The following is a 14,037-nucleotide window of genomic DNA, read 5'->3' as shown; positions in this document are numbered from 1 at the left end:
AAGTGGTTTTCTTGCCTAAACCTAACTTCTTGTGAAGACGGAAGTTTATTTTGAAAAGACACTATGCATGTAACGAGCGTATATTGACAACACCACATGAGTGGGTAAATCAAATAAACACAGTTAATGAGCATTTCCCACCAAAACTGATAGCGCTGTTGAAGTGGCCCTCTGTGAGATGCTCGATATTTTCACAGCTATTCTGTTTCTGCCCGTTGCACTTCTCAGATATCACTTCTCATTAAATGAGTGCATCCAGTGTCGTGACACTGAATCCTCTGTTCAAACTGTAATTCTCTATTAACTCCAAACAAACCAAAAATGCACGATGAAAAAATATCACTTTCTGTGCAACACAAAACGATTATTCTGCAAAACAAGTACATGATGATGATGAGCAGAGCTCCTTTCATGAACCGGGTAGTGATGGAGTCACTATTATGGCCTCTATATAAATCTGTGATGAGTAGATAATATTGCAGATGATTAAAGCTCATCCAGAAAAGCATCATCCTGCACCACGACAAGCAGAGCATCCTAACATTAAATACACCAATGAAGTGGGCCAGCACCCACCGGCACACCGTACCGGAACTTCTACATTTTACTCCTTGGCGTACCGTGACTTTTACTTACGTACCGGAACTTCTCACAAGCTGCTGGTACTCTTTTCTGCTCTCTCCATATCAGGCTCTCTGGGAGATTCATAACGGAGATTCATAACGGAGATTCATAACGGCGCAGCAGCAGTGTTTTTGCGTTGCACCTCATAAGCCGTATGAACATAAAAACAATGCGGGGAGCATCTGGACGAGAACAAGGGTGCTTTAATTTATCAATACAGTGTTCACGTACTTTTTGTAAAATAATTAGTGAACTGTTTGTCATAACTTTTTTTTTATTTGTGAACAAATATAATTAATGAAACATTATTTAGAAGTTTAACTATCAACACTAAACACAGCAGCTTAACCCTATAATGCTCCAGTGTAAGTATTATTGGAGTATTATAGGCCTATTATAGAAGATGCATAACCCAAGTATAATAATAGCAGTAAAACCACAGCTGATTATGACGGACACGGTATAACATGATTAAAGACATAATTAATAAATAGGAATAAGTCGACCGATACACACACCAACATGTGAAGTTCTTCTTTTTTTCCCACTTCAAACACTGATTATCACATTGCCATGGTAACCAAATTTGACACGCCGCTACTTCCCATCTTACTGCATGACATGTACACACACAACGCACAGTTGTGGCCAGGCTGTTGCCCTCTGACTGTCTGGCCCACGCCATCATCTGCAACAACAAGTCACAGATCTTCAAAGCTGGACGACTTAAAAGGAAGGAAGGATTGTAAAGAACGATGGAGTCAGAGCAGCAAGAAGAGGAGGAAGCCGTCTGATTCATCTTTAAAAGACACTCCTTATTGCATCTTTAATCATCTTCCTCGAAGCGCAGGGGCGACTCGACAGTTGTCTTCCAGATCTATTGAATTCACACCCTATTGAGTCGACTCACTCAGGAGGTTCGAACTGGGCTTTCTGCTCCCGGCCCCATCTCTGTTTTATCACTCCTCATTTCCATCCCTGCGAGGAGGCTCAGCGAGAGGCAGCCTTGCCTGAGAGCCGCAGTGGTGTGTGGATGCTAACATGGTCAGCTAAATGTTTCACGAGGCAGGGGACATGACAATGCCTTCCGCTTGTACTACAAAGCCTCGCTGCAACTTTGTCACACCGCTGCCTTCAGAATCACAATCGTGACCGGCACATTCCCCACAGCGACGCTTTTTCTCTGATTTAAAGACATATTTTGTGATCTAGATCTCAGATGAAGGCGTACATCAGTAAAAGTGGAGAGCACCGTCACGCTGAGACAAACAGAATATTATGACTGACACTAGATCACAGGTTTTACAGAGGGGGGAGTCTTAAATGTTGCTCTGACGGTGTGAAGACAAATGCTTGGGATTCCTGGGGGTTGGGAATTTGATAATGAATGGTTAGCACTCTAGTCTACAAGAAGGAAGGACTGAGAGAATATCTTAGCAATAAATCCATAGCATTGATTCATAAATTAATTTCAGCTACACTCAAGACCAAAAATGACATCAACAAGTTCAACACATCCTCCTACGACGGTTTGTAGGATATCTTACGAAAAAGTTAGTCCTCAATTTTGGTGTGTTTTCCTGCAAATGTACATGTCAATTTCCGCTCGTTACATGCATACAGTCTTTTCAAAATAAACTTCCTTCCATTACTTTACATAGATAAAGCTACAGACAGTGTACGAGAACAGCCTGCGTAGTGAGAGACGGGCCAATGTGCCCTTTAGTTCAGCTTTTACAAAAGTTGTTACGCACAGTTTGTTGGCTGTGATTGGATGAACCATCTGTCAATCAAACTCTTGCTGAGGCCAGTCAGGAAAAGAGTGAAAACATCTTTTCTATCAAGAAAAGCCATTCAGTGGCCTTCTTTGCTCTCCTTTCAATGAAGAAATATTCTCCAGTTCTGATATAACTGATGCTATTGCAGCTACGCTAACCTCTTCAGGAGCTGCCAATGTTGTTTAGAATGAACAGTCACCTCACCGTGTTGTGACAACTGAACTCTCACCTCATCTTTCAGGTAGCAATACACAAACTGTTTCGCTGCTCAATGCATGTTTTGTAAGCTACTGTGGCCAGTATAGTGTATAAAATGAAACCTAATCAAAGCTGCAGCTGTAGAGATACAATAGTATTCACAAAGGCATCAATAAGATGTTATGAAGTCGTTGCAAAAGGTTTTATCGACAGGCTACGAAGAAGTAACTGAACTGAAGACAAAGTTTACTTTTGCTGTGTCTGGAAGTTATCACCATGGAGATGTCATGTCAATCAACTGTGTCATTGTGATTAAAGTTCAACATGTATGTTTTAATATATATTTGATTAAAACAGTGAACAGGTCTTAGGTTTATTAATAGTGATTCCTCCCACTGAAATGTAAGGAATCACTATTAATAAACCATTTCTGTTTCCCCTTGTAGCTTACGGAGTTATTAATTAATACCCTACAAATCTCTACATTTCAGTCTGGAAGAGATTCAGTTGAGATTACAACAATCGTATTTACAGTGTGTTTCATCATCGCTGCTGAGTGAGTCGGTAATATCGGGTTCTCTTCTCCCCGCTGCCTTCACGCCTACAAGCGGAGGGAAAAACTTACTTTCCTCACGCTTTGTCAAGTGCAAATAATCATTTATTCTCTCACCCTGAATATCGTGTGTTGACAAACCGAGGAGAGGGGAAGAAGTGCAGGGAGCGGAGAGCCGGGGTGAGCCGAGCTGAGCCTCACCCTCCCTCAGCTCCGTTTCCATAGGCAGAGGGTCAAACTCACACATTTAACATTCGACAAATAGTATTTACTGTAACAGCCGTTATGATCCTTCCGAGACACAGTTCTAATGTCAGAACATATAGAAAATGAATATTGACGGAAATGTTTTAAAGCCGAGATGGAAAATACAACAGCGAGCAAATTGATAGCAATAGAGGTTGTCTGTTTGACTTTATTGACACTTGAATTATTTACTCTTATGTCCTGTCATGTCAACTTTTATGCTCATGCTATTATATTATTGTCCATTTCCCTAAAATGCCAGGGGCAAGTCGTATTCCAGCAGAGATGATCAGTACTTAACACGGCTATAATCTATATTTTCTTTAATAACAGTGACTACACTTTTATTCTGAATATGACAATATAATGAATTTGATACGGGTCATGTAAACAGTTTGGATATTCTGAATTAGGCCTTATTCTGAATGGAGTATTTTCACATTAAGACATGTGTGATATGCTGATATTATTCAGGTTTTAGGAGCATTCTTTGGACGTGTATACAGCACATTCACAATATGAGTCTTGATCTGGGTTTTTACGTCACAGCCTCTTGCCTGTTCACGTTGAACACAAACCAACTAGAGATGCATGCCCAAAAGAAAAGAAGGAGAAACCCACCTACTTTTAAACATTATGAAAGACTTGGATATCAACAGGTTTTTGGGTATGCGCAAATATCCCAATGCTGTCATTTTCAAGAAGGTGGTTGAAGGACTGAAAGAGGGAGGCTGTGTTCGCCACCTGTTACGTTAATCGGAGTAAGAACGGCTGCATGTAAACAGGAATATTAGTGGGAGTCATGTTTATTAGCTGTGTAAACAGCTTAGTAGGAATGTTGTCTTTTTCAGAATAAGGCCAAAACAGAATATGCTGTGCATGTAAACAGAAGCGATAATGAAAAACATTGTGTGAAAGGGGTCACACGTAGTTAAGAACCTCCGGAGGATTATCACCCGACGCTGCAGCTATCCGACCTACAAGTTTACCGTTTTGGTTCACGCTATGACAGTTGTCAAAGTGTTGTTTACCGCCACAGCAGGTACCTGTTTTAAGCAAAGCTGCCCAGCACCAAACAGCAGACGGACAGAGTTAGAGACTAGCTGGTGAGCATCGTGGAGCATTTAGCAGCTAAAGAGACAGATATTCCCCTCAGGAGTTGGTGATAACAGTGATAGGTGATGGGGTTCCTATAAAGCCCCCCAGCAGGTTGGTCCAACCCAGATGATACTCATACAGATCTACATATTCAGTGTACAATGTATTTATTAAATAATAATTGAAAGACTATGATTGTTCCTGGACATAGAGTACAGTATGTACCCAGATAAAAGTTCTATTATTCTAGTCTGATGGACTTTTGCCATTTATATGCTAATAAAATTAAGGCGTTTTGAATGCATTTGCAATATGAGAACAAATTGCATACATTTAAATTCAATCATTCCTTTTATTCCAGCACTACAGAAGTAAACTGAATACATTAAATGCTCATTTAATGCTGCTTCATAGTTAATCATGATTAATGGTAGATGTTATTATAGAGCAGAATGTTATGCAAATAGAGTTAATTGATTCCGGTGACTTTTTGCAGTTGAAATGAGTATTGTGCGTATGTATTTAAACATGATGAAAATATGCTTCATGTTAAATAATTGGCCAACTTTTGATTACCAGCAGAGTTTCTCAGAGACTGAGCACCAGCTCTTATTATTGTGAAAAAGGAAACATGCAGCTGCACGTTGCTGTAGGCATTACTAATACATAGCAGGGCTGTCAATCAACTTAATCGCGATTGTCCTTAGTTAATCTGCGATAAATCTCAAATGAATCACACATTTTTTATCTATTCAAAACGTACCTTAAAGGGAGATTTGTCAAGTGTTTAATACTCCTATCAAAATGGGAGTGGATAAATATGCTTTCTTTATGCAAATGTTTTTATATATTTACTATTGGGAATCAATTAACAATGAAACAATGACACATATTGTCCAGAAACCCTCACAGGTACTGCATTTAGCATAAAAAAATATGCTCAAATCATAACATGGCAAACTGCAGCCCAACATGCAACAACAGCTGTCAGTGTGGTTGGCTATGACTTGCCCCATTTTCATTCACATAACTTCAGAGGTCAAGGGACACCTTTGAAAATGGCCATGACAGTTTTTCCTTGCCAAAATTTAGTGCAAGTTTTAGAGCGTTATTTAATTATTTATTATTATTATTATTCCTTCGTGACAAGCTAGTATGACATGGTTGGTACCAATGGATTCCTCAGGTTTTCTAGTTTCATATGATACCAGTATCTTCACTCTAGCTTTAAGACCGAGCCCGCTACAACATAAAAATCGCAAGTTGCATTAATGAGCTAAAGAAAGCAATAATAACTGATAATATTGGTGCCCACATTGTGCATTCAGTGTGTTCTCTTGCATAATACTGCAGCATGGAAGACCGCGGTGTACTGTAGCAAGACACTTCAACATGTGACCCCCGACCATTACCTGGTCAAACAGCGCAGGCCTCGTGCTTTTAAACACTAACTGCTTCGAGCAGCAGTTCAAATTATTCATACAATCCCGTCCTGAGAGAGAAAAAAAAAATCTCTGGATGTTAAGCCACCACTTCAGAAGGTGAACGGCACAGTGCCGCTACACTTTAACCCTTTCTCTTTTTTATCTCAACTTACCTGACTTTAATTACTGCTGGCACATCACCCGGCTCAGTGAAGGAGAAATTAATGAGAGGGATGAAATATGTGATTAAATGCTCATTTGGCTCTTTAGGCCTAAAATGAACATGAATGGCATTGCGGAGAATATTGCATGAATTGGTCATTACATAACGTTGGCAACACTTACATGCACGCCGTGATCATATGCTATCCTTAAAATGCCGCAATTAATTGTGAGGTTATGTGAAAACCTTTATCTAATTATGCTGCTCTGAATGAGGCTGATTATGAAGACTGTAATGAAGACTTCCAGGGCTGTGATAATTGTTCCGTTAGTGGAGGGCTGTTTGGACATGTATATTTCTTATAAGCCTGAGGACTTCACACGATGCAGCATTCGCTCTGCAGAGGGACAAATTGCAAACGTGTGTGTGCATATTCATAAAGGGAGATATACAGTATATACATCATGTAATATATGACATGAGGGAAATGGCTAATGTTGGCTGAGGTCTACCAGGAAGCAGGCTAATCATTTATTCATCAATAAGTCTTGTGTACATGATTTCATGGAAACAGGAAAATTCTAAGAATCAGCTTCTGCTGTAAATGTACAGCTGGATCACTTTTTCTTTTTCATATTTTTCATATAAAACTATTAAAACCTAGGAGCCCATTAGGCTGTGTATTTCCATGAATCTGGCGATACGATATGTATCGTGATACAGGGGTTACGATTAAATATATTGCGATATATTGTGATCCTGTAAGCAAGGCTTTCAAGAAAACTGTCATAGTATAGAGAACATACCATCATATGCATAGAATCGGAGTAAAAAAGTTGACTTTTTTACGCAATCGGAGCAGTGGGATCTGATTTATCACAGTCTATGTAACATCAACATCATAGCACTACTTTGAGAGGGCACACACACTTAGAGGACACATTTCTTTGCAAATGAGTTAATATTTATTTGTATGCAAACTATTTATTAAAAATCAATATCATTTTTGAAAATCGATACAGTATCACAAAACATAATATCGCAATACTCGATAATTTTAATATGTTATTACACCCCTAATTGGTACCAACCATGTCATACTAGCTTGTCATGAAGGAGGCTAAATAACACTTGAAACTTTTGGCGAGGAAAAACTGGCATGTCCATTTTCAAAGGGGTCCCTTGACCTCTGACCTCAAGATATGTGAATGTAAATGGGTTCTCTGGGTACCCACGAGTCTCCCCTTTACAGACATGCCCACTTTATGATAATCACATGCAGTTTGGGGCAAGTCATAGTCAAGTCAGCACACTGACACACTGACAGCTGTTGTTGATTGTTGGGTTTGAGTTTGCCATGTTATGATTTGAGCATATTTTTAATGCTAAATGCAGTACCTGTGAGGGTTTCTGGACAATATTTGTCATTGTTTTGTGTTGTTACTGTATGTATGTATGTAAATATATACATACATTTGCGTAAAGCAGCATATTTGCCCACTCCCATGTTGATAAGATAATTAAATACTTGACAAATCTCCCTTTAAGGTACATTTTGAACAGATAATATATATATATAAAAGACAAGAGGGAAATGCCTGCAGAGGTCTACCAGGAACCAGGCTAATCATATATTCATCAATACATTCTGAGTACATGATTGCAAGACATTTCTCAGAATGTGGTCCAGCTGTGCATGTACACAGCTGGACCACATTTTTTTCCTCCAAAATGTGTTAATATAAACTCAGGATGTTAGTGGAAGCAGTCAGAGTGCGTCACTAGTATACATTTTAAAGGAGACTTACCGGAGGGTGAACTGCTCGACGGTGGAGTTGGGCATCAAGTAGAGGAAGATCTTGAGGGTTTCTCCAGGCTTCAGGGGCTTCTCAGGCAGCCTCAGGAACATGTTCTTGTCCAGCTGTTTGTCCACCAGCAGCTGCTCCTGGCTGGCCTGGTACAGGCTGATGCTGCCGATGCGCAGCAGGGGGTGCTGTGACAGAGGCTCTCCCCTGGAAACACCACCGCCCCTGTGACCTGAGCCCTCGCTGCACTCCCCATCCAGAGTGGGCCCGTGGAGGGTGTAGTAGAGCTCGGCCTGCAGCGTCTCACTGGTCAGCCCGTCCAGGAGCCCGTCGGTGGAGCCTTTCCTCCGACCCAGCGGGGCCACGTTGGTGTTAAACCAGGACGGGGGCAGCTCCAGCTGGGCCAAGCACTGCGCCAGGTTGCCTTTCATGCGGCAGGAGGTTTTAATTTCACGGACGTCCCGGAAGGCGTGCAGACGGACGCAGGGCAGCTTGTCCTGAGCCTTGAAGTCATCCCAGTCGCGTCCCGCGATGTAGAAAAACACCTGGACCGTGGGGTTGTTGGAGAAGACCCGAGCCTGGACAATGAAGGCCCTCACCTTCCAGTTGACTGTCAGCTGGCCGGGAATATCCAGCGGACTGGCTGGCTGGAGCAGCTCCTTGGACAGGGCCTGGTCCCGGGCAAAAGGCCCAAAGCTTATGTTGATGGCGGGGAGGTCTTTTGTCTGGAAAACCACAAAACTCTCAGAGCGCTGCAGCGGATGTCCAGTGCTGGGGCTGCTGCTGCTCTTGCTGCCACCGCCTCCACCGCCGCCGCCGCCAACTGTTTGTCCTGTGATCTGAGCCTCCCGCAAGAAGAAAGCCAGTTGTGCATTGGACATTTTGAAGTTGGCGGGGAGGTACACGTTGGGTGGCGCAGGACTGGCTGTCATTGCTGAGGAGCTGAGGAGGGCATCCGAGCTGGTAGGGGAGATTTTACCTGCAAGAGCTGTGGAGAGAGGAAGGAGGAGAGAGAGAGAGAGAGAGAGAGAGAGAGAGAGGTTAAATCAGTACAGTGTTTTTTTTTAAACAGAATATTGCAATATGTGAGGAAGAAAGAGACGCAAGGAGGAGGGGTCAATGAATCAAAACGATGAATGAGGTATAAGCAGGAAGTGACAGAGGTCTGCTCAGTCAGCTGTAGAGAGGGAGAGGGGTCAACACACACTAATCAGAGGATAACTGGTCAATACATGTAAAACATCCAGAGAACAGGCTATCCGATGAAACAGGTAGTTCACATTGTCAAGGTGCACAGCACGTGATCAACACATTCAATCAGTGTTTGAACTGGAACACACAGAACTCTTTCAAATCTTTAAAAGAAATTGACAAAGATACAAACTCACAAGGGACACGAAGGTAAACCTAAGCTACAGAATAAAACAAGAAACCTGTGTTTGTATTTGAATAGTGCACACACACTGTTATCCATCGCACTGCACTGCACTTGTTGAGAAAAACAAGTCAACACAGCTTAACACACTAGTAACGACAGTGAAATCAAAGTAGGGCAAAATCACCGTAGAACAAACGGAATAAATGTGACATACTTATCAGAATTACCCAGAGCTGAGCACAAAAACATAGTTGCCTGTCCCCATGGTCCAAATCATAGATTAAAAGTCCCATATTCCAAATGGTTTTATCATTGAAATCGCATCCTTTAAAAGTGAAAAAAAAAAGATTTATTTTTCTTTAATTCCCCAAAAGGAAAAGCCTCTTCAAAAGGTTTGTTACTCAGCAGGCACTTCTCAGAAGTTTGGCTCCTCTTTTGGTTTCTCTTTAGAAAATCTTTGTCATGAGTTGCAAAAGAAGAATAAATGAGGGTGGAAAGAAAAAAAAAAAAAAAAAAAGCAAAAAGAAAATATATGCTCCGTCTTCACTTGGTCATGTTCTTGTATCTGGCTACAAAGGTTCCATCGAGCTTCTTGAACTTGTGCTTGTCTAATTCCCCGTGGTTTAGGTCTTGGTTTAAGACTGGTTCAGCCCCACGCAGCAGCTCTTTCAATCCCAGACTGTGCATGGCTCCAGGACAGACTCTGATAGACAGGCAGAGCCTCCTCCCGGTTGGTGGGCTGTACGGGAACTATAGACAAAGCCTTTGACGCCGCCCCATCTTGCCACACCTAGTCTCTAGTCTATAATCACCATTTGAGCTCCCGGTCAGAGCTAAGACACACAGCCCTCAGAGGACTCGATTTACACCACACACACACACACACCGACACACATATGGAGGCGAAAGAAATAACACTCTGCAGCTCGATTCATCCTCTCCCTCTGGACGTGTTCAGGCAGACTCTTATGTGTGTGTGTGTGTGTGTGTGTGTGTGTGTGTGTGTGTGTGTGTGTGTGAGGTAGGGCGGGGGATGGATGTATTGCTTGAATGCCTCCAGGCAGAGAGAGAGAGCGTACGAGAGTGAGAGGGAGAAGGGGAGAGGGAGGGATTAGGTAAAGATTATTGATGAATTAGCCTAGCTCTCCTTCCCTTCTCCTCCTCCTTCTTCTTCTCTCCCTCCTCCTCCTCCCCCTTTTCGTCTGCTTTAGCCCCATGAGAAATCCATGAGAATGAGGGGATACCGGCGGCCGGAGGGGGAGGGGGATCTGGACTGCCTCCCTGCTTCACTCACATGTGCCTGGAATTCCCATAATAAAAGAGAGAGGGATCCGTGGATGTGTGTGTGTGTGGGCCCCATAAACTGAATGGCAAACAGTGGGGGCAACAAAAGATGAAGCCGGGGAAACATCCCGCACTTACAAATGAGCAGTCGTAGCCATAGAGAAGGCTGGAGGAACTATACTGATGAGAGGAGCTACTTAGAGGCTGTCTAGTCTTTATCGACCACGAGCTCTCTACCTCGCAGGAATGTGTGTTTGGAGAGAAGAGCTGCTGCTCTCGCCTTGATCAACATTAAAAGCGACAAATATGCACAAACTTCCTTAAGCTCCTCCACCAGAGCGCCATCTGCTTCACTCTCCCGGGTCCCGACGCGGAGCCGCCGTTCAAATCTCCCACCGTAACTGTATATTTTACCAGTCACATGGCAACACAACCTGACTCTACTACCAATCCTCGCCTCAGGAAAAATAATCTAGAGGGAATGTAACGTGTACAGCGCAGAGAAGTCTAGTTGATTGGGATGTGTGTTGCTTACATGTTAAACCCTCCAAACAGAATGCAACGCAAGCGAGCGTCAGAGACAAAATCAGTTTGATAACATTTTCTCTATTGGGATGAACTAACTGGCTGCGAGCTGAACTTTTATTAGACGCCCTGTTTCTATTTATTCCTGTCGCTCGCTTTGAAAGCACCGCAACAGATGAGGAACGGTTGATTCGTGAGGTTGAAATGAGGAGTTATCTGATACGATACCTCCTTGTTTCACTACAAACACCCACATTAGGTGACAGCTGGCTGGAGGGAGATCACCTGAAAGTCTACTTGTTGGTCATTTTCAGTAAATATCGCAGTATAAAACCTGTGTTTTCTGTTTAAAAAAACTACTACTCTCCCATCTTTTAAGTGGTCACGTCTGTAGTCTGATCTTGACCGCACAGCTGACAGGTACGTGGTTTGTTTACATGGCAGTGAGCTCCCTGAACCAACGCAAACTGCTCCTGTGGATAGAATATGGGCCTCACGTATAAGGATGTACAGCTAGTATGCCTGCCAATGTTAATATCAAAGCTCTACATGGTTTTATTGCTGCATTTAAAAGTAAGGAGATATTGGAACAGCATTACAGACCACTTTGCTCCATCTCCCTCACCGTGTCTTGAGGCAGCAGTAGCCTAGAGCGCCAAGAAACCTTGAATCCCCAGACCTGCTGGGACTTTTAAAAAGTGAATGTGTAACCGCTTTCCCCCTGCGAAACTACTGTCGCGCTGTCCTTGAGCGAGGAAATGTGTCTCCATGTGTTCCACAAGCACCTGCTGCTGGCCAAACAGCCCAAAACAAAATGGTTTCCAGCTTGCTGCTGTTTTTTTTAATGGTAATTTAGTTTTTAAAGCAGTTTGCCGCTGACTCTGTATACTGTTGACTGCTTCTCTCTCCTGCATCTGTTCACTTAAACACAGGGAGGCTGCAGGGCCACATTTGTGGAACTTAAGGTAAAACTGTGACTCCAAACAGCTTGCCGACATTACTGTGCAAGACGATAACAACACAATATGTGACTGTTTGATGAGCAATATAATCTAGCTGTTGGATCAACTCAAACAGGGTGCGGCGGGAGCAGAGAGGAAGTCAAGTGTGAGACGCATTTTGGCAAGGTGAGGCAATTACCCTCGGGGATAGGTAAAAAACTAGGCTGTTCCTTTTCACCGTTCGTAGCTATACCTATACGAAAAGTAATGGAGGAGGTCGGGGTTGAGTGGTGGGTCAACAACCCATTCTCCAGAACAAATGTTGGCATTGGATATGTTGAATGGCGACGTTTCTGAACCAAAAATACATTTCATAAATACGTTTCATATCAGCCTCGTATCACGCTTGCAGAAACACACAATGCCACGTTATGAAACGAGTTGTTAGGCAACAAAACTACTTGGTTACAGTTAGAAAAAAGATCATGGTTTGTGTTCAGATAATAATGTAACGACATACCAACGTAACATACATTTGCATAAGAGTATTAAATACTTGACAAATCTCCCTTAAAGGTGCATTTTGAACTGAAAAATTGGTGAGTAATTTGCAATTAATCATGATTTACTATGGACAATATTTGAATCGATTGACAGCCCTAAAAAGTATATTGAGTATGTTGCACTAAAAGCACAACGGTCCGTTGCCTCAGTCAACCTCCTGCGGGGACTGTGAACCAACAGTGACACAGATACTTTCATGTTACGTCTGAAGGTCACCTGACTACGGCCCAGGAGTCTCCTAATCCCTTTTAAATGCAATGAAACGACAATGACAATACACGCACTGAATGCCATCAAACAAAACAAATGTTTGCCCCTTCCTCTCAACCCCGGGGCCTTATGGTGTCATTTGAGAAGGTGATTACAGCCTACGATGCATCAGGGTGCTCTCGTCTCATTCCAGGCTAACAGCATCACGGGGTAGGTGGGTTTGAATGGGGAGCATGGACACAGATGGGCTTCCAGTGTGAAACCCTATCGCCTTCCTCTTCCACTTGATGTCCTATTAGACCTCGGGCCAAATTGAATTGAATTCTCTTCCTGTTGTGCTCCCATTATGTGAAACATCTGCTCCGTGTGTGTGTGTGTGGCCGGGGAATGAGTGGGTGTCTCGTCTAAAGGCACTTTGTATTCATCAGATTACTTTGTCTGATGTCAATTAATGAAAGTATCGGGGCCACTTTGAGGCTGAGACCACTTCTACTGTTGTGCCAATAACAGTCTGCAAAGACAGACGCTTTAGATAAGACAAAAAGTGATTGTTTCCAACCACAATACTGCTGATTTACGTACGTCACTGGAGAATTTAATCATCAATCCACTTATTGGAGTTCTTTTTTGTGTGTGTTTTAGAACTAGATTCTCTTTGATACACGTCAACAACATGCTTTTTTTTTCAGAAGCTATTGCAGGAAAGCCGTTTTGTCACCATTTTCACAAAAAGCAGGAGTCTAAAACTTGAGGTTAACTTAACCTGAAACTAAATTCAGTTGGTCTGAACACAGACTAACGGCCTTTGCACACCAAGTCAATATTTTTTGTGTCAATCACATTTACACACCGACTCCGAAACTCTCACCTTTCATTAAAGTTTTTGGAACAGGTCAAAATTTTGGACCCGGGTCCAAATTTCTATAAAACCCGAAAATCAATAATTTCTGAGCTTATGGATACTGCTATCGACACTAGCAGGTCCTGTAATGCAACGTTATGTCTCGAGAGATGAGAATCATGTCATTTAAATCAAATCACTGGTGCACAAATACACATTGATTGTCTAATAAGGAGGAAGGGAGGTAGCGTCGCTGCTTTCTGAATCAAATAGCCGTTCAGTAGCTTGGCTCTTTTATTAATCAAGCAGTCCCGTCTCCCACCTCGTTCACTGGCCAGGAGCTGCAGATGTGGTTGTTCAGGTGTGTGACACGCTACTAAAACAAAACAAAACATGCTGGTGGGC

General features: G+C 42.5%; 1 protein-coding gene across 4 annotated transcripts in view; it reads right to left on the bottom strand.

The window, feature by feature from the left end:
- Window positions 1-14,037, bottom strand: part of tmem132e (transmembrane protein 132E) — a 451,229-nt gene that overhangs the window by 125,366 nt on the left and 311,826 nt on the right. For 3 of the 4 annotated variants that reach the window (XM_074609980.1, XM_074609982.1, XM_074609983.1), the window contains one exon: window positions 7,893-8,877. In XM_074609980.1, the coding sequence (XP_074466081.1) occupies window positions 7,893-8,877 (985 nt within the window). Of the gene's footprint in view, window positions 1-7,892; window positions 8,878-9,481; window positions 10,186-14,037 lie in introns of those variants that run through there. The other variant, XM_074609981.1, reaches the window with a different exon arrangement.

Source organism: Sebastes fasciatus, chromosome 16 (genome assembly GCF_043250625.1).
Source record: "Sebastes fasciatus isolate fSebFas1 chromosome 16, fSebFas1.pri, whole genome shotgun sequence".
NCBI classification, from domain to species: domain Eukaryota; kingdom Metazoa; phylum Chordata; class Actinopteri; order Perciformes; family Sebastidae; genus Sebastes; species Sebastes fasciatus.
Note: the sequence above shows the minus strand (reverse complement) of the source record. Positions and strands in the feature narration are given on the sequence as shown.